This window comes from Musa acuminata, chromosome BXJ3-1 (assembly GCF_036884655.1).
Source record: "Musa acuminata AAA Group cultivar baxijiao chromosome BXJ3-1, Cavendish_Baxijiao_AAA, whole genome shotgun sequence".
NCBI classification, from domain to species: domain Eukaryota; kingdom Viridiplantae; phylum Streptophyta; class Magnoliopsida; order Zingiberales; family Musaceae; genus Musa; species Musa acuminata.
The window spans coordinates 3,533,281-3,555,127 of NC_088349.1; the positions used below are offsets into that span (position 1 = coordinate 3,533,281).

Here is a 21,847-nt window from a genome sequence, read left to right on the forward strand (position 1 = left end):
TGATGTATAGTTTGAACAGATTGGCCAAGTTGGGACTTCAAACACACAGCAGTTTGCCAAGTTCAGAATCAAGCAGCATAAATTTGTCTTGGATCTATGTATACACTGACCTGCTGCTGATTGAAATAGTGACTTGAAGGGGAAAAGGAAGTATCAAAACCAGTATTTTGGATACAATTGGATCATTACAAAGATAATGGCATGTATATAATTTACAAAGATATCAGTTGACACAGGTTAGTAGACATATATCGGTATCGTACTGATCCAATAAGTTATCAAAATTGATACCGGAACCAAATTGAAGTCCTTGGCCAAGGCAAGGATTATGGCCTTTCCAATATACTTGAAACACCATGGCATTACTCCAAACTTGAACCATAAGGAATAAGAGGAAACGAGGCAGGAGAACAACAAAGGGTTAAGAAGTAGGAGTAGTTGCATTTGGAGCTCAAGGCTCTACCTTCAGGGAGACAACCCGTGATCGTCTTTTGCGCTTTGCCACCTTTACAAACACTGCCGACAGGCATTGCGGCACCCACCATGGCTTGCGAACTTCTTGTTCCCCTCTCAGGCATGCAACTGCATTTACATGCAAGTAGCAGATTTTAGAAAACCATGACTGTTGAAAGAGTTTGATCACTTGTACAAAAGAAAGAGTCAACATACGTGCACCAATCTTTATAGCAGAAACAACAAGATGGAAGGATTACATATTGATCGTTCGAACAAAAGAAATAGGTGTGATTGCATAAATGCACCAATTTTGTGGCAAAAACAACAATATGGAAGAATTACTTTGTGTCAAACAACCATTACTTCAGAACTGGAGATCATATGATCAAGTTATAAATGTTTCATCATCTTGCAATTTATCTGTATAGTTGAAGAAAGTGAATGGTCAATCAAGAGAATCATGTAAACTATGAATTGTTGTCCCCACAATCTAATGATCCTAGCAATAGGATAATATCTACCACCCTACACCATCTATGCATGGAGTTGCATGAAAGTGAATTTATAAACTTCAGTGAGCTTTTTCTAGATTTTTCTTCAATGGATGCATGCTCTAAGACACTCATTGCTAGTTAATCATTGCTAAATTCCATGCGACTTCCATTCAGCCAACTTGAATTTAGCATACCTAGAAGTAAAAGCTTGTTACTTCTGCGAAAAAAAAAAAAGTGTCAATGTAATAAAGATAGAATCTCAGTTTGCTTATAGCATATTTTCTGATAATAACATTGCTGTTCCACATTTTCTTACATTATACTAGATAATTACAGCATTGTTCTCTATAACAACTTCCATGAAAAGAACAGTACCTGTCACGGATAAAAGATTCAATAGAAGAATGATGGATTTATGAATCTATTCAGTTCTTTTAAAAAAAAATAACTGCCACACCTTAAAATATTCATGCATTTCAAATTTTGTTAGATAAATAATTGTTAATGCCCTCTTCAACTTCCTTGATGAAAAGAAAAGCAAGGCTACTAACTTGCATCATTGAGAGAATTAACAAGAAGCATGAAATTTCATTCAATCACTACAACCCACCATTTACTATCTTCTGAGTTACAAGCTTTTAAACTAAGTTACAGCAAATCACCAATTTTTGTAGATAAGATCATTAATTAAAACAGCAGAGCTTTATCGTTCCATCTTTCTTTTTGTACAAGCAAATAAAAAATTAAGCAAGATAATACTAAAGATAAGATGGATAATGGACCAATAAGCACACATAATCCTGATGAACTTCTGACAGCCACAGTATGTAACAGCTACAGATGGAATCAGGTGTGGTTGGACCTGGATATCACTTGCATTCTGGCCCAAAGTAAGTTCAGAAATAAGGAGATACAAAAGTTAACATGATCAGTAAATCGTAAATTAAAGAAAGCCAAACGATAGTTTAAGTCTATTCCATGTTGAAATCAAATTAATTATTCTTAATAAAAGATTGCTTAAATCATTTAGTTCTAACTTATCAAACAGAGAAAAAAAGAGTATGATCCATGGAAACAAATTAGATACCTGTTTTAAACAAATTAGATATGCAATCAAATTATTGAGAACATCATCATTAATGTAAAAACTATGATCTAGTTACAGACTCCATTACAAAAAATAATTTTTTTGATGACATTGTATAGAAGTACATATATTTAAGATTAGTAACATAAACCAGGTTTGTGTGTCAATACCCAGATCATTTTTATCAATGTGTCATATCTAGACCCATACCATGTCCATATGCCCATAGCTCGAGGTCGGTCGGGCTGGGTTGGATCCATGTAGGGTCCGGATTGGGTACAGGTAAGTGGGGCTTAGTACCATCTCCAGTGACAACAAGCAAGTGCAAAAAATATTGATCTCAAAGCAATCAACAGAGAAAGTTTTGTTACAGGAATAAGATAAAGAGTAATACATCCTTTTGAAAGCAAAAAACAACAGTTGTAAACAACGTCACATCATTGTACCCATGATTAGGTTTTGTATGATGCTCGTCTTCAGTTTTAGAGGATCTTCATACAACTACAGTGGCACATTGGGAATGCTAGGTTAGTGGGAAAAAGTAAATGATATCATGAACAGTAAAAAAGATGTTTATGAACAGACTATTATAATCAGAAAACAAAAAAAACTGCTTTTGCAGCATCACTTGTACAGTTTAGGAGTACTTTTCTAAATTCAAAAATTTTAGGTCATGATTAGTAAATATTTGGTTGATGCAAAATGAAATCTATTATACTTTGTACAACTTATGATAGAGGATTTCATGAGTTTAGTGTATGAAACAAATCATTCACATTAAATGTATAAAGGGACACTCATGAAGTGAAATGGACCTAAAAAATCAATATACATAAGTCCAACCTTACTTTCACCCTCGAAACAAATCAACAGATCTAGTTAACTTGAAGTATTAAGACAAAAAATTGATCCAAATCCACCAGACCAACTAATGGATCAATTATCAACTCTAATGAACAGGCAGTTTGATAACAGGTCACCTTAACCTTTATCATCAAGATAAAAATTCTGATTTCTGGTAATCACTTCAAGTTTTTGTTTCCTTGTTAACTGGTTGGGTGAGTCAAGAGCCAAGATAATGCTTCAGCTTAACTAAGTCAATGAGGTTACGTATCAACTATCAACTAAAAGAGGTAACAACATGAAAACTTTTCTTTGTGCAACAGATCTAGTAACTGTAATGCTTATTCCAGCAACCTGTATGAGTTACAAACTATTTTTGTAACTCTTCATTGTTTCCTTTTTTATATGTCAAAACATTCATCAGTAAAAGATCAACAACAAGCCAACATAAGGGTGGGCTGTATCTTGAATTCCAATAAGCCACTAGTGACAGAAACCTTGACTTTCTTCTCGAGTATTATCAACCTTCAGCTTTCACGGTAGAAAAGCATGCATATGTTCATAGGAAAAAGACATGAAACACGAACTGTAGTGGCTAATAAGTAATCGAAGATGTGAAAGTTCTTCAGTTATCGAATGCCAGATGAATTTTCACAACAGCCAAATGGTAGTCAGAAAAATTATATTGGAGGAAAGAAATCATGCTAAGAAACTATGAACATTGATAGAAGAATATAACCTTTTATGCGCCTTAACTCTTTGCATAGAGTAATAAAGTCACCCCACTTCATGTGGCAGCGCCTGATAAACCGCAGAATTTGCTCTGTTGTAAACATGGATAAACTTTCTAAGTACTCCCCGTTTACCCCAGTGTCTTTGAAAACCTGGCAGTAGCTACCAAGATTTATCTCTTCAAGCCATAATCCAACATCCTGAGATCACATTTTCCATATCAAGTCCAGTAAAAGAATTTTCAGTGGTTCAATTTCTAGATAAATTACCTATTCCCAACAGTTCCTCTATATTTACGATTTTCTCAGGTTTTATCGGGCAGCTTTGCTGCAAGTATAAAACAGTGAGCAGTGCTTATGTTGCAAACTAGTATTTGAATTCAAGATCAAATGAAGTGAAATTAACATAATACAGTTGGTGCGTGCCCTCAAAAATTTAATTTCAAATTGCTGTACCAAGTTAGGATTTAGGAATTCTAAAGAACATATGGTTTCTGGAAGCACTGTGGTTGCAAGACTTACCTAATGAAGTGGTTTTGGCTTCCTCCTAATGAGTGAGGCTACTCAGGGAATCCCTTTTCTCATCGTCATACTCTAAATTTTCCTAAAATTGGTTATGGTTGAGATTTGAACAACACATCCAAAGAATTAGCTATCAGGTAAGAGTACGGTTGAACCATTGGATGGGGCAAGGGAGATGGACATAAATGTCACCAATGAGGCAGTTTGAGATAGGTTTCTACTTATTCTGGGTACCATTATATCTTCTCAGTAATTATATCTTACATCAGCATAGGCCATGAAATTAATCTGCAAAAGGGCTGAGCTTGAATTGCTTGAGAAGTGTATCTATACTACATAGGCCTCTCGCAGCGGTAGCTTGGTGTTAAAACTAAAAAGCAAGTAAGAAAAAATTATTCTTAATTAGTTACATTTATAGTTTCATCACAAATAAAAAGCAATATTTAGTATACAAACTTTTAGCATAATACACCTAAACATACAACCAAACATCTCCTCCATGCCATATCCACACTTCCAAACTAAAATATATGATTCTTTTCCTTTTGCCAACATATTCCCCAAGCTGGTTGCTTCTGTACAACCACGATTTAGTCGTAAAGATACATAAGTTAGATTACTTGAGAGAAATTTTTGAAGTTCTGTTAAGTAGCTCAATTCTTTTAAAGCTTTACACGCTTCAGATACTTATATTTCCTATCATTACTCTTATTTTATCCAGAAAAATCCAAGCAAAATTTTTCCAAATAATAGAACATAGGATAATATATAATGAATCGTCCAACCAAGTATGGATAGCAAGAAATTAAACACAATTCCTGCCAATGGAGATTACTCCAGTCTACAAAATTCACATGAATTATATTTTGGCTTTGAAGCAAACAAAAGTACACCTCACATATGATGGGGTTGAAGAGATATATCAAGGGTAGTTACTGATTCCAAAACGAATCCCTAACCTCACAAATGGAAACAAAATTATTATTCTCCTTTGGAACAGCGAGATCTAAGGACATTTTCCCAATCCCTAAATGAGATATAAAGAAATAAACCAAGAAGACCATGAATCTACCTCGATGGTCCAGATGAAGAAATCTAAGGGCTCCGGACTCCGGCCCTTACTCATCTCCCTCTTCCACCTGAAACAACCGTACAACCCCAAACCCAAAACAACACCAGGAAATCAAATTCCGCCCTCCGCGCGATTCCAAACCATACCGCAAGCAATTACCGCCATGAGCGACTCAGTTTCAGCTCGAGCAACCACCGAAGACAGCGGTTCTAATGCGATCGATCGATTGATTCCACCGCCGGAGCTCGCCAAGACCAGATCTTGGGGCCGAAATCTCTCGCCCGCCCACCGCCACGAGAAAAGGACAATGGGGAGCCGTCATTTTCCCTAAAAAGTCCTTTTGCAACTTCGAATTCTGATGTACACCCTTTGAGAACATATTTACACATTACCCCCTTCAGGTTTAGTACTTTTACCAACTCACCCAACTCAACAACGGGATGTATAAATAGATAGTAATAGTTGCCGATCTCTAAGAGTGATATTTTTAGGTCATACCATCTCGATCGATATCTTTATATGATCTCTACCAACTCATCTCGATCATTGTGGAAGGATATATTGCACAAAAAGTTAATATTCTAAGTGTTGGTGTCAATAACATGAAGTCGTGGCCTCGGGGCCAACACGACTGGGTTCGGGTCCGAATGATTGAGGATCTTCTTGAGCGACCCTTAAGACCGTTGAGGTGGCCGACTGCGATGGTACGATCACGACGGGACGACTGCTTCCTCTGGAAGGGAACTCCTCGCCTGGGCACGCGGTGGGAGGCGCTCCGTCTTCGTCCCTGCACATAGGTCGGGTCAGGAGGCTCGACCCGACCCCCTCCGACAATCCAGTCAGTTGATAGTCACAGGGGGCTTTTGTCTTTTTTTCACCCTCCCAGTTTCCTCGGAACGTGGGGTTTTTATAGTAAAGGTTGTCGTTGCCTGATGTGCCCGCTTGCAAGGACTATGATCGTACTCCTGGTAACATCTGACAGCAGTGTTGGCATGACTTGAAGGACCGAGTCTGAGTAGGATGTTAATGCGCCTTGGCCGGCGTTCCAGTTTGTTCGACCAGGTACTATCGAGTCAACCGAGGCACGAGACGTCATCAGGGGTGGCTGACGTCAAACCGCGTCCCATCGCCATTATTGCCCTGTGCATTATGAAAATTCTATAAGGGTTTTTTTTATAATATAAAATAATCTAAGAATATCTATGTAAATGTTGTTGAAATTGATGTTATCTAAGAATATCGATTAATTTCATTAAATTTTTTGAGCTTTATAATTTGGGATGATCTGAAGATCAAAAAGAAAAGATCAGAAATAGCTTTTGTGTTTAGGATTTAAGACATCGATTTTTTAATTATTTCTGTAATAATCCAAAAGATATTATTTTATGGGTCAATCTGTATCAACCAAAAAGATGTTGGATCAATTGAGAGGTTATAAAAAAATAAAAGTATAATTGAAAATTGAGAAACTATATTTAGTCAAATTATATTATCTATGAAGTAAGATTGTCAGTTGCAAAAATGGATTGCCAGAAACAATATCCTTATTTAATGAAGATTTTACATATACATTCTTCTAAATTTGGAAATATCATATTTGCTCCTAAAAAATTTAAAATGATCAATTCATCATAGCTTTTCTTGCTAGGACAATTGATCATATTCTTTATTGGCAACTAATTCAAGAACACCAACTCCAATAAGATATCACTAGACTTATTTCCTATATTTACAACTCAATCAAAACTCTACTTTCAAGTCTGTGCTTCTTTCTAGAAAGAAAATTGTCCCTCCTCCTCTGAAAATACTGGATTCTGGCCTCCCTGTATGCAATTGGAACTTGTCCCCTTTCTCCTGGTGTTGTTGAACCATTGTAGTCACTCCCAGAGAATCTAATATTTTGTCCAAAAATATAAATAAAAAACATCTAAATGAAAAAAGAGATGAAAATATAACACTTGTATTGACAAAACATCACTTAGCCCATACAGGGTGGACTCTGGCTTCAGATAGGCATGGAAGGGCTGATAAATCTATTCTTCATTTTCTTCTCTGAATTGGTACATGACTTCCGAAATACTGCTTTCCTCTGGAGAGAGAGTAAAAAGGACTCTCAGGAAGTTCAATTTGGCTTCTGCATACACAACAAGAAGAACCAAATCATATGAATTACGTAAACTGAACATAGTTTAAACTTTAAACAAAGCTGTTAATCCATGAACAATTTAAACTAATGAGGTTTCATTGCTTTCCATCTTACTACAGTGGAGACAGAATCAATAAGGAATGGCAACAGCAACGACAAGCAATATTGATTTTGTATTTATCATCAAGCTATAGACTACTGTGCAGTAAAAGGAAACCAGAGATACATATGTAAGAATCAAGCAGATTGTCTGTTTTTAATTTGGGTTGATGGAAAGAAGGATTATAATCTGCAACATCATATAACATGTAGAAAATTTTCTGCAAAACAACCAGCCTAATGCAATTCTATTGTAATCTAAGCAGCAAGAACCAAGAAGAAATATAAGAAAAACCTACTCCTGCAGCAATCGAACTTAGTAATGAGTTTTGAGGCTTTGATCAGTTCTAGAACTCTTCATTTTTTACTCAAACAAATAAATGGGGAAGCAAAAAAACACCCTTTCTGACTGGTCACTGATGCACTAGAAAAGATAACTAAATGCATCATATTGTTTCTATCAAACTAAAAAACTAGCATACCAAATAATGTGAACAAGGTAAAATGTCAAGTTAAACATAGATGTAGGACCTAATCTAACCAGTCTTACACTTCCCTCTGTTTCAGTATTCCTGCTGAAGTGAAGAGGAAGCAGCTATGATCAACAAATGAGAAAATATAATTAGCTTCTAATAGAACACTTTGTTATGGCTGAAAATTAATAAATATATGCATCTGCAAGTAAGAGATACTTGTATTCCAGATTAAATAATTAATTAATTATCTGTGTTTATATTAAACTTCTTGGTTACCTATTTTCAGTGCAACTGTTGCTGAATTCATCATCAGTGTTCAAGCCAGTATTGATAGCATCAACTGCATGGCATTTATCAACGACGGGAAATTTGACATAGCCTGACAATCACAAAGTATAATTCAGCCTCTAAAAAGTTAGAAAAGACAAAACAAGAAACAAAGTAAAAGAAAATACCTACTTATCTTATTTTTTTAACAACCTGAAGTTTTTGGTTCCGTGCCATAGTGCAGCAATGGTGTCTCTGTTGGTGTCCTTGATCCCATGTTAAACTTAGAAAGACACATTCTGTCATCTTTAAACATCTTTTCATGCTCCCCAATCAGCTGCTCTCTGAGTTGACTTGAATTAAGATCTAGAGGCACTAAATGAGAAACATATCAGGCAAATTATATACACAGATAAATCATGCACGGCATGGATTAAAACCTCGATTCTACCAGTCGATACAAGCCGGTATCTACTGGTTCAACAGCCAACCAGGATGCTGACCAGGCAATTTCACTTGGTTCATTTTGAAACCAAGCTAACAGCCCAGTAAGCTTATTGGGCTGGGCTCACCAGATAATAAATAGACTGATGAAATGCTATATCATGCAATAAATCTATCAGCCGATAAGTTTCAAAATTTTCAATAGCTGTAAGAAGTTTTTTTTTTTTCTTTCTTTTTTAGCCTTCTTCTCTCTCTTACCCTATGAGGCTCTATCTCTTCCCACCTCCATTTTGCCGCCTCCTGTGCATTTAGGTCATCACCTCCTCTTCCTGCACTTCCTCCTCCACCCCATCCTATTCCACCACCACCTCATCCTCCTCTATTATTCTTCCTCTCTAATTCGGTCACTAGCAATCGATACCAACCCATAGAGAGCATTGGTCTGCCACCTTGTATCGGTTCAGATAAAACCAAGATTTTAATCCATGATGCATGAAATGAATGACCTCAGCATCATATTCATCCTAGGCAGTGGATACTTACTTAGAGGAAAATAAGAATTCATCTGAAGATTAGGATAACAAGTCGTGGGCTTTGTTTTCTTTGTATGCGTTCTGCAGTGTGAGAAATTCTACAGATGAATCAGATCTTAAAGCTAGAAATTTAAGCAAATTGAAACACAAGCATCAATCCCAGTAACAATTTTTTCAGAAATAAAGTAGTTATTTATTTATGACGCCTAACCTGTCATATCATACAGTTCCTTTTTTGAAATGTGATTAGATATTTGAGCTGATTTTTTATGTTAGTAGAAGATAGAGAAGATATTATTAGTGTAAATGCAATTACTAGTAGAACTCGTATGAACAAGTACAATAACAAAAAAAAGGTAAAACAAAGCTTAGTATAACATGAACGGATAACATTTTCAGGTAGAATACACATTTGTTTTAGCCTACCTGAGATTTCTAATGGAAACTACAGCCCCTCTTGATCCACATTAGACATGGAAAGAATAAGAGGATGGACATGATTAAATAAACAAAAACAATATATTTTCCTACATGATTCATGAGTGGTGTGAGACCATCTTCTTTGGTCTAGTGTGAGTTCTGAGTACTTGGACACAGTCTGGGGTATTTATTTGTTCCCTTCTCTTTTTCCTCATTATCTAAATATTTCAACATTTACACCAGCCCTTTTGCAAACAAGCTTTTAACTACCATTCCTCTTATATTTATTAACATATGCAAACTCTTTACAATATTTAACTGCCTCCCTTCACCCTTAAAACAACCCATCAGAGTGTCAAAGTATTCAACATTTCACATCTTTGGAGAACTACTCTTGGAAGAGTGAACATCAATGATCTTCTCTTTCCTCATGTTCTGTTTTTGTATTTTACATTATTAAAATTGTTTTTTTCCACAAATTAAGCATGCTTTCACCAAGCATTCTTCCTTGTCACCTTATGATACATTTATCCCCAAACTTTCTGAGCCATAGCTTCACAGTAGGCTGTCCTATGTCACTCTTCTATCATTCTTCTCATGTCATAAAAAATTCAACTAGCAGTGTTGGTAAAACAAATGAAATATAAAAAAGAAATCAATCAACAAAGCATTATCAAAATTTTTTTTATTCTCTATGTTCACATAATTCTTTTTATATCTTTCCCTACAATTTATTTTTCCTCAACATATTCTGATGAACCATAATAACAAAGAGAAATACCCTTAAATCTTAGTCCCTTAACTTTTTTTTATTCGTTTGCATATAGCTGAAAGCTTCCAGTTATTTGCAAATTAAGATTAACCATGTCGACTTTAAGTTCAAGAATTTAAAATTGTACCATAATATACTGCTAGTTCCATGAATTTTTAACATGGAAAACAGGAAAGAGATCTAGTTCTTCTAACTCTGACATTCCTTTACCAGTTTTTGATTTAGTGAATTGTGAAATTCATCAAGATTTGCCATATACCCTGCATCTGCAATCAAGGGTATTGAATGTTTGATCAATTTACTCTGGCAAACATAGGCATTAGGTGTATAATTAAAATAGAAGTGAACTATGCGAACCATTGCAGAAGTTAAATTCAGACACTCATTGTTGCTCAAAATTCATGAGCCTAGCATGATACTGTAAATCTTTAACAGCCTATTAAATTTTATGACTGCTAGTTAGAAATAATTGAATAACTCCATACCATGGGTCCTCCTAAATTTGTGTTTCAAGGACCTTTAATGAATTTAATCATGTTGTGATCCTTTAGTAGCTTTGATCGACTAAAGTTAAACATATTGGCTCCTAGATACAAAGATTGTAGATCATTTAATCCATCCAAATACTTATCGGACACTAGACATCAAACAACTTTCCTAAAAGATACTACAACTTTTGAGATAACTTTAAATTCATAGACAGTGAATACCAGACATGCTAAGCATTATCCCGTTGGTCTAACTAATCCTGATACTTTAAACACATGTACAGTGTGCAGGTGACTGTTCATGGTAACCTTGCTTAACCATCTTTAATTGCTTAGGAACAAACGATGATGGAAGGTTTAAGCCTGAAATAAACATTACAACTTTAAAAAAACATTGATTATAATAACCAACACGGAATAATAAAAGAAAAAAACATGCTAAATTGGGGGAAATAACCTGCCAGTAGTCCTGGATTTTATTTTATAGGGCTTGACAAGGACACGAGCCCCATCAATAAAATGAGGATTCCCCTTCATCAAGACAGCACCAACAGTTTCTGGTCTGACGAAGCTCACAAATCCGAACATGCGCTTGTCTTGGTAAGGAATCCTCACGTCTTTTACTGGACCATATTTCCTGATAGTGGTAATAAATTATTAACCATTGGGGAATAATAAGGGAAAAAAATCCAAGTCACAGAATTGGCAGTGTCAAAATGATTACGAGAAATAGTTTGAGACACCATCAACAGTGAATGTGCTTTCTGCTGGAAATGTAAGATAAATCTGATGAGAACTCGAAGATGCTGTGCCTGGATTAGTTCTCTCATTCGTGGACTTGTATCTTGGTGCATCTTCTGCTAGAAATATGTAATGCTCTCCATGTGCTCTAACATTCAGCAAAGAAGTATTGAACACAAATTTGCAACTGCAATTGATATGAATCAATCATAGGCGAAGAATCACTTTCACTTACCTAACAATGACAATGCTACTATCCTTGAAGTTGATGAGCAGCTTTATCAAGCTGAAACCAGTCTTGTCATGCCTTTGGCTCTCTGTAAGATACCCCTCGGTTAAAAGGTGCTTGCCATACCGATCGTAGTATAGTTTAGGCAGCAATGCAATAGAAATAGGCCCTTTCAATCTCAAAAGCTCTACAATTTCCCTTTCTATCTTCTCAAGTGATATAGGTGTGGCACCTTCATCACAGTTTGCAGCATTGTTCATGTCACGAATAAAAATCCAAGGGTAGCCATCTGACAAGGATTGCTCATGCAAGAACCTACAGCTTCTGCCATGCTTGCAGTAACCCTTGTTGAAAAAATGGCACACCTTGCTCAACTTTGAAGGACTGCATGATCTTCTCCTGGTTCTTAAAGTCAGCTTACCATGGTGTGAAACTTCAGGGAGGCAGTCATTTTCCATCTGATTGGCAATTTCTAATTGCTCCTTCAAACCGAGAAAATTAGTGTGTTCATCAAAAGAGTACTCATCCACGATTAAATCTTTGTATGGTGAACACTGTCCAGAAACAAGCTGAAGATTCAAATATGGTTTTGGAACAAGAGAATTGTAAGAACCATGTTGGTTGGAACCAAATTGCATGTCAGAGTTGGAAAGCATGGACTTAGCATCACTTATTCTTGACAGTAACATGTTTTCAGACCCCAATGCTAATTGGACCAATTCTTGATTGGTAGGCTCCTTTAAGAAAATACAGCCCATGATCTTGAGCGCATTCTCTGGATCAAGCTTTTGAATTCTACCAAGGATTACTTTTGCTAATTCCGAATTGTCCATATCATACTTTGTAGCCTCTATGCACATAATGAAGAAAAAATTAGAATGAAAAGGTAAAATAAAGAGCTTAAGCATAACACTTTTAACAAATCATTTTGCTGCCCAACAACAATAAGAACATGATATGAACAGTGTGTAAAACAACAATCTGCCACAACATGGTATGTTAATCTTTATCTTTTAGAAAAACAACAAAATATTATATTTCTTTAAAAGAGAAATATTAATCTCCAAGAGTAATGGTGTCCAGATGTTGCCCAATGCAACAAACTATGTTACAAGAATGCAAAAGATCTAGGGTGTTATTACCCATCTAATAGACCTGAAAAATGAAATATTTCATAAAATTTTTATCAAGCCCTCTTTTTGTTTAATTAATAAACAACTAAAAATGTCTTGTACAAATAGCCACCCACTGTCGAAAATAATAAAATATTGATGATGAAGGCTGAAATTATGTAACCAACCAAATTATAATAATCTGTCAAAGAAGGATCTTAGACAAAGATTATATTTCAAAATGTACATATGAGGCTTCAATTCCTTGTTACAGAAAGTAATCTATTCTAAACAATCTGCAATAAAAACTCCACTACAATGAACATAATTAATATGCATGGAATAAAATATACAAAAATATTACTCAGGAAACAACTGTATCAAACAGAAAAATGAATCTTTGCATAGCAGCATAAAATTCCGACTGTACCAAATTGCAAAATGAATTTGTACTAAATATAGGAAACAATGCATAAGCATCATTGTATGTTATTATGTGATGATGAAAGTACAAAAATAATTTCTAACTTTGCACAAGCATCATTCTATGTTACTAGCCATCTAATAGACATTAATAATGAAAGATTCCATAAAAGTTTCATCAAGCCCTGTTTTTGTCAACTAATAAACAATTAACAATCAATTGAATAAATAACTACCTGCTGTCGAAAATGATAAAATCTTTCATTGATGATGAAGGATTTTATTATTTTTCATCATCAATGAAAATATGATGGCAATATTTTTTATAATGTGATGGCCAACTTTGATTAATATGGATGAGATGATGATTTATGACAATGTTTCTGATCTGATAAATGACCGGCAATGGAATCCATCCATCCTAGATGAATTTCCACCCTTCTCTTATTAAATTAATATGTAACGTTCATTTCCAAATTACTCCAATGATGATTGATGGATATGGACTCCACATTCCGAAAGTTTTGTTAGTACAAGAGGTGCTTACCATTACCTAAGGGGAGGCAAGATTAATGATGACACAAATTGGATTGGTTGGAAGGTGAAATGGACCCATCAAATTTACCCAAAAATGAAAATATTATCATGACAATTTCTTTGGAAGAGATTGCCTACTTCAAACTCCATTGCTAAAATTTTGCATACACAAACTGAACGATGTTCCATTTCTCATTTGATTATGGACTCTTGGGTCTTATATCTTCTTTAAATGTTCATTTGCCAACCAGTTCTGGTCTTTAGCTTTCTGCCCTCTTCTAACTTTTATTTCCAGAATTTCTCATCTTAGGAAGTGGGCTCATGGTGGCAGGAAGGCCAAAACCTTAACACTTATAATACTAAGTTTACTAGAGCTTCTATTACTAATTCCTTATAGTTTATAATATAACCAGAATGATTGCCTCTTCTGCAACCACCATGTCCAACTGCTTTCCATCTGGTGTAAGGTTACTGTGGTCACAAACCATTATGTGCAAGCTTCTGGAAAGACTACGTTAAATACTAAACCCTTATTTTCCCTTCGACTTTATATAAAAATTATTAGTGATTGATACTAAATCCACTCTAATACCATTACAAATTATCACGACCTAACTAAACTGTTAGAAATCAGGTAGCCCATATGCTTAACCTCAGATAATGGCATTATATCAATCTAACCTTAGAAGGAATATATATTTTACCTTCAACATTATATGGGAATTCTGTCCCATACCAATACCAATTACCACAATATGATTAATATGTTTGAAATCACGTGACCCAAAATACTTAAGTCCCAATTAATAAATCCTATCCCATTAGCTTTGAAGTGAGATTAGATTGGATTGTTATTATCTTCATAAAAAAAAAACAAAATTGAGCACAACTCGGCGCTCAGAATCGTCAATGACACTAAACCGATTCCATATTAAATATGGAAAATAATATATATATAATAAATTATCAGATTGATGAAATAAATGCTGTCATGCTCAAAAACCAAACAAAAAGTCCCGGAAATAACTTAAATATAAACTTGGAGAAGGCTAAGCAAATACCATGTACAAGATGAAGGTCATCTTGTGGGAGACTGCCATCTTCTCCCTCGCCCTCGCGAGGCGGAGACACCGCCATGCACCTCCACAAACAAGAGGAGGATGAGCAGAAAGGAAGCAAGGGGAGATTGAAGATGGAAGAGAGATCGGACTGCCGACAATGTATATAAATAGGAGATGAGATGAGAGAGTCAGGAGGGAGTCGAATTGGATTGAGGCGGTTTCCATATTATGGCTTCTTATCCGTTTTGAAGAGGATATATTTTTTCGTTAATTTCTGCTCGTTTGTGTGCGATATTTAATTAAGAAAATAATATAACAAATAGGGGCTCTCTTTTTCGTCCTTTTTTTTATTATGCATTCTTTTTTTTTAGAGAGAAACATTTTGTTTTTTCCATGAAAAATAAAAAAATGATAAATATTCATCGAAAATTAAAGATTAATTTGAATGAGCAATTTTTTAAATATAGACTCTTTAAAAATTCTGTGTTTTCTGTTTCTGAAAATAAATTTAAGAAAATGAAAAATATGATCGAGAATTAAAATATTAAATTGAAAGATTAATTTTTCTAATAGGGGCTCTTTTTGGTCACTTCAAAATTACAAGTTTTATTTTATTTTATATTATTAAGTTAGTAATAGCTCAAGAAAAAAAATAATACAGACAATTCAAGACGCTAAGAGATGAATGTATACATGCGGAGAGATCATCTTTTATAGGCCAACGATTATGATATCACCATGATATATTTTCTTTTAGATGTCATGCACCACATCATAATTGGGCTGGCTAACTAGGTGTGCCTAGGCAATGCCATGTCATCACCTAGTGGGCTATCATGGTCGACTAGGCACCACGTGTCAAGCCTTAATTGATTACATATTATTTAATTAAATATTATGTGCACAATTTCAATTTATTATCAAATCTGACTATATTATTTCTTATTACATGTATAAAAAATAGTTAACTTAATTTTACAGTATTTTGTTCACATAAAAAATATATATTGATTTGGATTATTTATGTAGGGAGCATGAGACATAAGAGATACGTGGAAATTAGAGTAACACATGAGAGATGTGAATAATATTGGTATATGTTAAGTTGAATTATATACTTTATGGGTGTCGAAAAGTATGAGATAGACGATGACATTAGGGCATGCCTATTTAAACTACCTAAGTAGGCATTTAGGAATACTTAGCTAAATTGTCCTCTTGTCGTGTGTTTGAACCATATTTGCATGAATGCAAAGGCTTTTGGATATAAGAGTAGCACATGGAGACATGCAACTTGAACTACCGAGAGCGTGTCGACTTGAATCACCCCACGTAGGGAGTATTAGATGCATGAGACACATGAGAATAATATGACATGGAACCACATGTGTACCACCCTACGTAGAGATGCCTACTTGAACTACCCATAAAGAAAGCGTGGGATGCATGAGATACATGAGGGTCCCGAGACTTGTTGACTTGAACTCTCGAAGGTTAGTTCTTGAAATAAAATTGAAAGATTAATCTCTGAAATAGGTTTTCTTTTTCATCGCTTCAAAAAAAAATCTCCACTTTCAAAACATTTTTTTTTATCTGAATTAAATTCTTTGGCTTTCTTTATTATATTTTCTAAATTTTTAAGAAAATCTTTTTTTGACATAAAATAATAAAAACAAAAGTATCAACCAAGAATTAAAGATAGAGTAGGAATACTATTTTTTTAAAATAGAGATTTTTTGTTATATTCATATATAAAATTTTTATATCAAGTGTTAATGTCAGAAATGATTATCAATCCCACTGGATTAAATTGACACAACTTGGCCCATTCTCCTACACATGTCATGTTAGTGAATCAGATGCTTAATTATAGGTGTCTGTATTGGTCACCTCATGTTCTATCTTCTCAAAAGTAATCTCTTCTGAGCCTAAGAATCTCGTGAAACTACATTAAGAGTATGCCGGAAAAGGCTCCTCTAACACTTCTCAAGAATGAGTACAATGAAGAGAGCTAAAAAGACTTTTGAATATAGTTACATGGCACCATCTCATCTTTTAGCTGACTAGGTGGTGTCATATCATTTCCTAGCTAAGTTACACTTATGGCCAACTAGATGCCATAAATCAACCCTAAAGTGGTTGCTTATGTTTTTATCGAATGTCATGTCTAGTTTTGATTTTTTTTAATCAAATTTAATTATATCATTTCTCCCTGATTATACTTTGAGAAAAGGGCTTGCTTATGTTGTACCATAATATCTAACTCATGAGCTTAATAGTTATTACATTCATCAAAGATAGTTAACTAATATTTATATCTTTTGCCCAAGTAAAACATGTACAACGTATAAATGCTCGAGAGTGTCAACTCGAACTATCCACGTAAGGAGCATTATACAAGAGTAATATTTTGACATGCTAACTTGAATTGTATGAGGAATTGAATATAGAGACGTGAATGGGTATTGAAGCATGCCAACTTGAACTGTTTATGTACTAAGTATTAGATACATAAGATGCTTGAGAGCGTCAAGGGTATGCCGACTCGAACCACTTGCATAACAAGTGTCTCATATAGGATATGTGCATATTAAGGCATGGTGACTTGAATCGTGACATATGTGGTAGGGACATATTGACTGAACACACTAGAAGGTATCGGGGTATAGTGTTACATGCATGAGATACTTATAGATGAATGCATACTTAAAGAGACCCTCTTTCCATGGGTCAAAGTTATTGTATCACTACTGGCTATTCTGTTTTGGGTGACATGCTGACTAGGTATGCATGCATGGCACCACATGTTGGCTAAGTTGCTGATATGGTGGCACATTATCGCCTATCTAAATGGGTCTAATGGCCAACTAGGCACCACTGTAGAGTCTTAATTGGTTGCTCATGGCTTGATTGAGTGACACATATCTAGTTCCAATTTACTATCAAATCTAACTATATCATTTCTGAAAAAAGGTTTGCTCGAAGCATAATAAAGTATTACATATATAAAAAAATAATTAAGTATTGATTATATGTTTTGCCCATGTAAGACAGATATAGATATTTGTAAGTATTAGGGTATACCAGTTTGAATTAGTTACATAGAAAACAGGAGACATGTAAGGACATCAAGAAGTGCTAACTTGAATTGCTCATGTAAGAGGGTGTTGAACACAAGAAACATACAAGGGTGTCAAAGGTACGGTGAATTGAACAATTCGTATCATGAGTATCGAAAACATAGGATGTGTGATAATATTGAGGTATGCCAATTTAAATTACCTAAGTAGTAAATGTCGGACATAAAAGACAAACATAAGCATCCGATCGTACTAACTTGAACTACTTTATAGGGTATTAGGACATGTTGACTTGAATCGTTCATGCATAGGTGTAAGGGTGTTATGTTGTATATAAGAGAGACACTTAGATCTCGAGGAATGCTGAAACTAGGAGTGTCAAATAAATGAGATACTGAGTGCATCGGGGTATGCTGACTTGAATGATGTATGTGGTGTGTGTTAGACGTATGAGTTGTACGTGCACATCGAGGTATGCCAATATAAATCATCTACGTAAGGACTCTTGTATAAATGAGATGTGTGAGAGTGATTCGGATACGAGTGTTGAATGCATAAGATTACCATCAGAGTATGAATCGATATGACATCAGTTGTATAAGACATGTAAGGATATTATGACATACTAACTTGATGACTCTAATATATGATTATTTTTTGAGATAAAATTAAAAGATTAACTATCAAAATAGAAGCTCTTTTCTATCAACTAAAAAAAAGCTTTAAAACATCTACGTTTTTTTATTTTTATATTATTTAGAATTTTATATTATGTTTTCTCAAAAAGTTTTGATATTTTAACAAATAATTAATAAAAAATTACTTTAGTAAGAAAACTAAGTGTCAATCAAGAGTCAAAATCGGAAGATTAATTTTTTGAAATATAGGGTTTTTAGTCAATAAAATAATTTTGATTTTCTTTTAATGATCGCCAACCCCATAATGTGGAATTGAGACAATCTTTATTCATTTACTCATTCAATTATAATATGATTATCTTCATTCACTCAAACTAGATTTAAATTATCTAACATATTTTTACTCATTTTAATAACTTCCTTCAACCATCTAAACCAATATTTTTCTTTAATCAAATTTTATTCACAACATCATATTTTAAAAAAATTAAATGCTTACTAAAGTCAAAAAAAGGAAAATCTTAAAGAATGCTTCACCTTTTATATCTAGCAATCCTTAAATGCAAAAAAATAAAAAGGTTCTATATATTGCTCATCACAAAAAGAGTGTTCCATATAGGGGAAATGAACTCTCTATTTAGTTTCTCACTTCATTCCTTCCATGATCTCAAAAATAGAGGCAATAGCTAAAGTTGTTCTTTGGCTACTTGCGACGATAAGCTCACCTCCAGAGAGGAAGTGCGAGGTTGTCTCACCCGCGGGTCCCGCAAAGGACCTGACGGCTTACGAACCAGAAGGCAGGTAGATGGACGGGTACGAAACATAGGGCGGCAAAAGTTTCACTCTCGAGCTACCGTCCGGCTCCGTCAAGTACTACAAAGACGGAAGGATAAGATCCCACTCCCGCGCTATAAATAGGGCCGCCTCTTCGGCCAGGATTCCGCCGGCCGCTGCTCCTCTCCAGTTTCAGTTTCTCCGCCGCAGTTCCATGGTATCGATCCGAAGCCCCGGCCCCTTCGTCTGTTCTTTTTCTCTTTTTTCCCCCTTCTTCCCAGTTTCGAATCAAGATCACGGGGATTTGCACTTATCGAACGAGTTCTGCTTCGTTGTAGGGTTTCAGTCTCTGAGCTGCGATCCTGGATGTTGATGTTTTTCTGGTTCTTTTGTGTGTATCTGTAGATCTGCTGATTGACTCTTGAATGGATTCGACGAATCAGTACCTCAAAGAATCGAAAACCTCGTATTTCCTCGTGATCTGTTTCGTCCTGGAGTTCATCTGAGCGACGGGCGCTTCCCGTTGTGCTTTCTCGAACGACATCTCCGTTGCGTCTGGCTTTTCGTCGATCGGTTGGGGGACGCCGCGGGGGAAGCGTGTGAAGTTAGGGTTCTTGACCGATGATGCCGTGCCTGAGGCCGGATCCGGCGGACGTGGACGCGGAGCCTTTTGAGGAGATCGATCCCTCCGGGCGGTACGGGCGGTACGGCGACCTGCTTGGCGTCGGCGCCGTGAAGCGGGTGTATCGGGGCTTCGACCAGGAGGAGGGGATCGAGGTGGCGTGGAACCAGGTCCGACTACGTAGCTTCAGCGATGACAACCAGGTGCTGAACCGCATCTTCGGGGAGGTGCGGCTGCTTCGGGCGCTTCGGCATGAGAACATCATCTCGCTGCACGACGGGTGGATGGATGACGACGGAGGCGGCAGCACGCTCAATTTTGCCACCGAGTTCTGCAACTCCGGCAGCCTTCGGGAGTACCGGAAGCGGCACCGCCACGTCTCGCTCAAGGCCCTCAAGAAATGGTCGCGCCAGATACTGAAGGGCTTGCACTACCTCCACAGCCACGAGCCGTGCGTCATCCACCGCGACCTTAATTGCTCCAACGTCTTCATCAATGGCAATGTTGGCCAGGCACGCCATCGAACGCCACTCCTCCATTTCTACTCATGCATTAAAAGGTGCTGTTTTTATCTTGAAATAGTCCCTCTGTTCTTATGGCATTGATAACCTGCAGGTAAAAATTGGGGATTTTGGGCTAGCGGCGCTGGTCGGGAAGAACCACGCTGCGCATTCCGTGCTGGGGACGCCGGAGTTCATGGCCCCGGAGATGTACGAGGAGGACTACACGGAGCTGGTCGACATCTACTCGTTCGGGATGTGTGTGCTGGAGATGGTGACCCTCGAGATCCCCTACGGCGAGTGCGACAACATCGCCAGGATCTACCGGAAGGTGACGACCGGGGTGAGGCCGGCGGCCTTGTCCAAGGTCAAGGACCCCGAGGTGCAGGCCTTCATCGAGCGATGCCTCGGCAAGCCGAGGGCTCGGCCCTCTGCCTCCCAACTCCTCACGGACCCGTTCTTCCAGGGCCTCGACGACGACGACGCTGCCTCCCCTACGCCTCCGCCCCCTTGCCCACCCGCAGAAAGGGCCATCAGCGCCTTCTGAAGCGCGCCCGTTCCTGCGTCATCAGCTACCGGCGGTGCTGATGTCCCTTTTACCTCCGGATTAATCGAGCTAACTTAACGCACGTCGACTCCTTGATTCCCTTTTTAAGTGTAGATAGTAACTTCGTTCATTGGGAGTTCGAATATTTTACTCCTTTGATCTCATTTTTTCACACTGATTTTGAGAATTGTTGTTATTTATGTTGTTTTTATCAATCATTTTTTAGATCACAATTGTTGATGATTCAATTTTTTTTTTTTACAGAACGTTACATAATCAAATATGTCAACCTAAAGTTTTAGACTTCCATAATTACTTATTTCTCATAAGTTTAATTTTAATATATAAATACATTCAAGACATAAAAACTTGCATATTAATTAATATTGATTAGTTACGATAAATTAATTACCAGTTAATACTTTAATTTATATTAATATTTTCTAAAAAATCATTATGATCCTAAAAATTAAGAGTATGTTAACTTAAATAAGCTAATATATATATATATATATATATATATATATATATATATATATGTACACATATATATATTTGTATATATATATACATATATATATATATACATATATATATATACATATACATATATATATATACATATATATATACATATATATATATATGTGTGTGTATATATATATATGTATATGTATATATATATGTATCTATATATATGTATATATATATATATATATATAGAGAGAGAGAG

At 36.0% G+C, this 21,847-nt stretch overlaps 3 protein-coding genes across 6 annotated transcripts; 1 reads left to right on the forward strand and 2 right to left on the reverse strand.

The window, feature by feature from the left end:
• Window positions 1–151: 151 nt before the first annotated feature.
• Window positions 152–5,488, reverse strand: LOC103987494 (uncharacterized). The gene is made up of 3 exons (XM_009405821.3): window positions 5,206–5,488; window positions 3,620–3,812; window positions 152–582 (listed from the first exon to the last, which is right to left on the reverse strand). Exons 1-3 carry the CDS (start codon window positions 5,257–5,259, stop codon window positions 452–454), a joined length of 378 nt encoding a protein of 125 aa, XP_009404096.1. The 5' UTR covers window positions 5,260–5,488; the 3' UTR covers window positions 152–451.
• A 1,306-nt stretch (window positions 5,489–6,794) lies between these two features.
• Window positions 6,795–15,187, reverse strand: LOC103989558 (zinc finger CCCH domain-containing protein 54-like). 4 transcript variants are annotated; one of them, XR_010493176.1, is made up of 9 exons: window positions 14,954–15,187; window positions 11,827–12,670; window positions 11,575–11,739; window positions 11,308–11,487; window positions 9,181–9,251; window positions 8,407–8,559; window positions 8,203–8,305; window positions 7,195–7,339; window positions 6,795–7,097 (listed from the first exon to the last, which is right to left on the reverse strand). XR_010493176.1 is itself a non-coding variant. In XM_018826772.2 (8 exons), the coding sequence occupies exons 1-8, from the start codon at window positions 15,027–15,029 to the stop codon at window positions 7,246–7,248; spliced, it is 1,695 nt and encodes a 564-aa protein (XP_018682317.2). In that variant the 5' UTR covers window positions 15,030–15,187; the 3' UTR covers window positions 6,795–7,245. The 4 variants fall into 4 exon arrangements, 1 of the variants encoding a protein (XP_018682317.2); XR_010493175.1 differs by having other exon boundaries at window positions 8,407–8,568; XM_018826772.2 differs by having other exon boundaries at window positions 6,795–7,339; window positions 8,407–8,568.
• Window positions 15,188–19,573: 4,386 nt separating this feature from the next.
• Window positions 19,574–21,329, forward strand: LOC135628241 (probable serine/threonine-protein kinase WNK11). The gene is made up of 3 exons (XM_065134826.1): window positions 19,574–19,662; window positions 19,851–20,579; window positions 20,683–21,329. The coding sequence occupies exons 2-3, from the start codon at window positions 20,067–20,069 to the stop codon at window positions 21,112–21,114; spliced, it is 945 nt and encodes a 314-aa protein (XP_064990898.1). The 5' UTR covers window positions 19,574–19,662; window positions 19,851–20,066; the 3' UTR covers window positions 21,115–21,329.
• The last annotated feature ends 518 nt before the right edge of the window (window positions 21,330–21,847 follow it).

Bases quoted from the DNA above. Each gene is read 5' to 3' on its own strand.
- LOC103987494 (XM_009405821.3), bottom strand. From the start codon at position 5,259: ATGAGTAAGGGCCGGAGTCCGGAGCCCTTAGATTTCTTCATCTGGACC. The intron at 3,813-5,205 runs GTAGATTCATGG...ATGTGATCTCAG, and splicing joins TCTTCATCTGGACCATCGAG to GATGTTGGATTATGGCTTGA. The intron at 583-3,619 runs GTTATATTCTTC...ATGTAAATGCAG, and splicing joins AGAGTTAAGGCGCATAAAAG to TTGCATGCCTGAGAGGGGAA.
- LOC103989558 (XM_018826772.2), bottom strand. From the start codon at position 15,029: ATGGCGGTGTCTCCGCCTCGCGAGGGCGAGGGAGAAGATGGCAGTCTC. The intron at 9,252-11,307 runs GTTATTTCCCCC...CTCACACTGCAG, and splicing joins AAATCCAGGACTACTGGCAG to AACGCATACAAAGAAAACAA. The intron at 8,306-8,406 runs GTTGTTAAAAAA...TGTGATTGTCAG, and splicing joins CACGGAACCAAAAACTTCAG to GCTATGTCAAATTTCCCGTC.
- LOC135628241 (XM_065134826.1), top strand. From the start codon at position 20,067: ATGATGCCGTGCCTGAGGCCGGATCCGGCGGACGTGGACGCGGAGCCT. The intron at 20,580-20,682 runs GCACGCCATCGA...GATAACCTGCAG, and splicing joins TCAATGGCAATGTTGGCCAG to GTAAAAATTGGGGATTTTGG.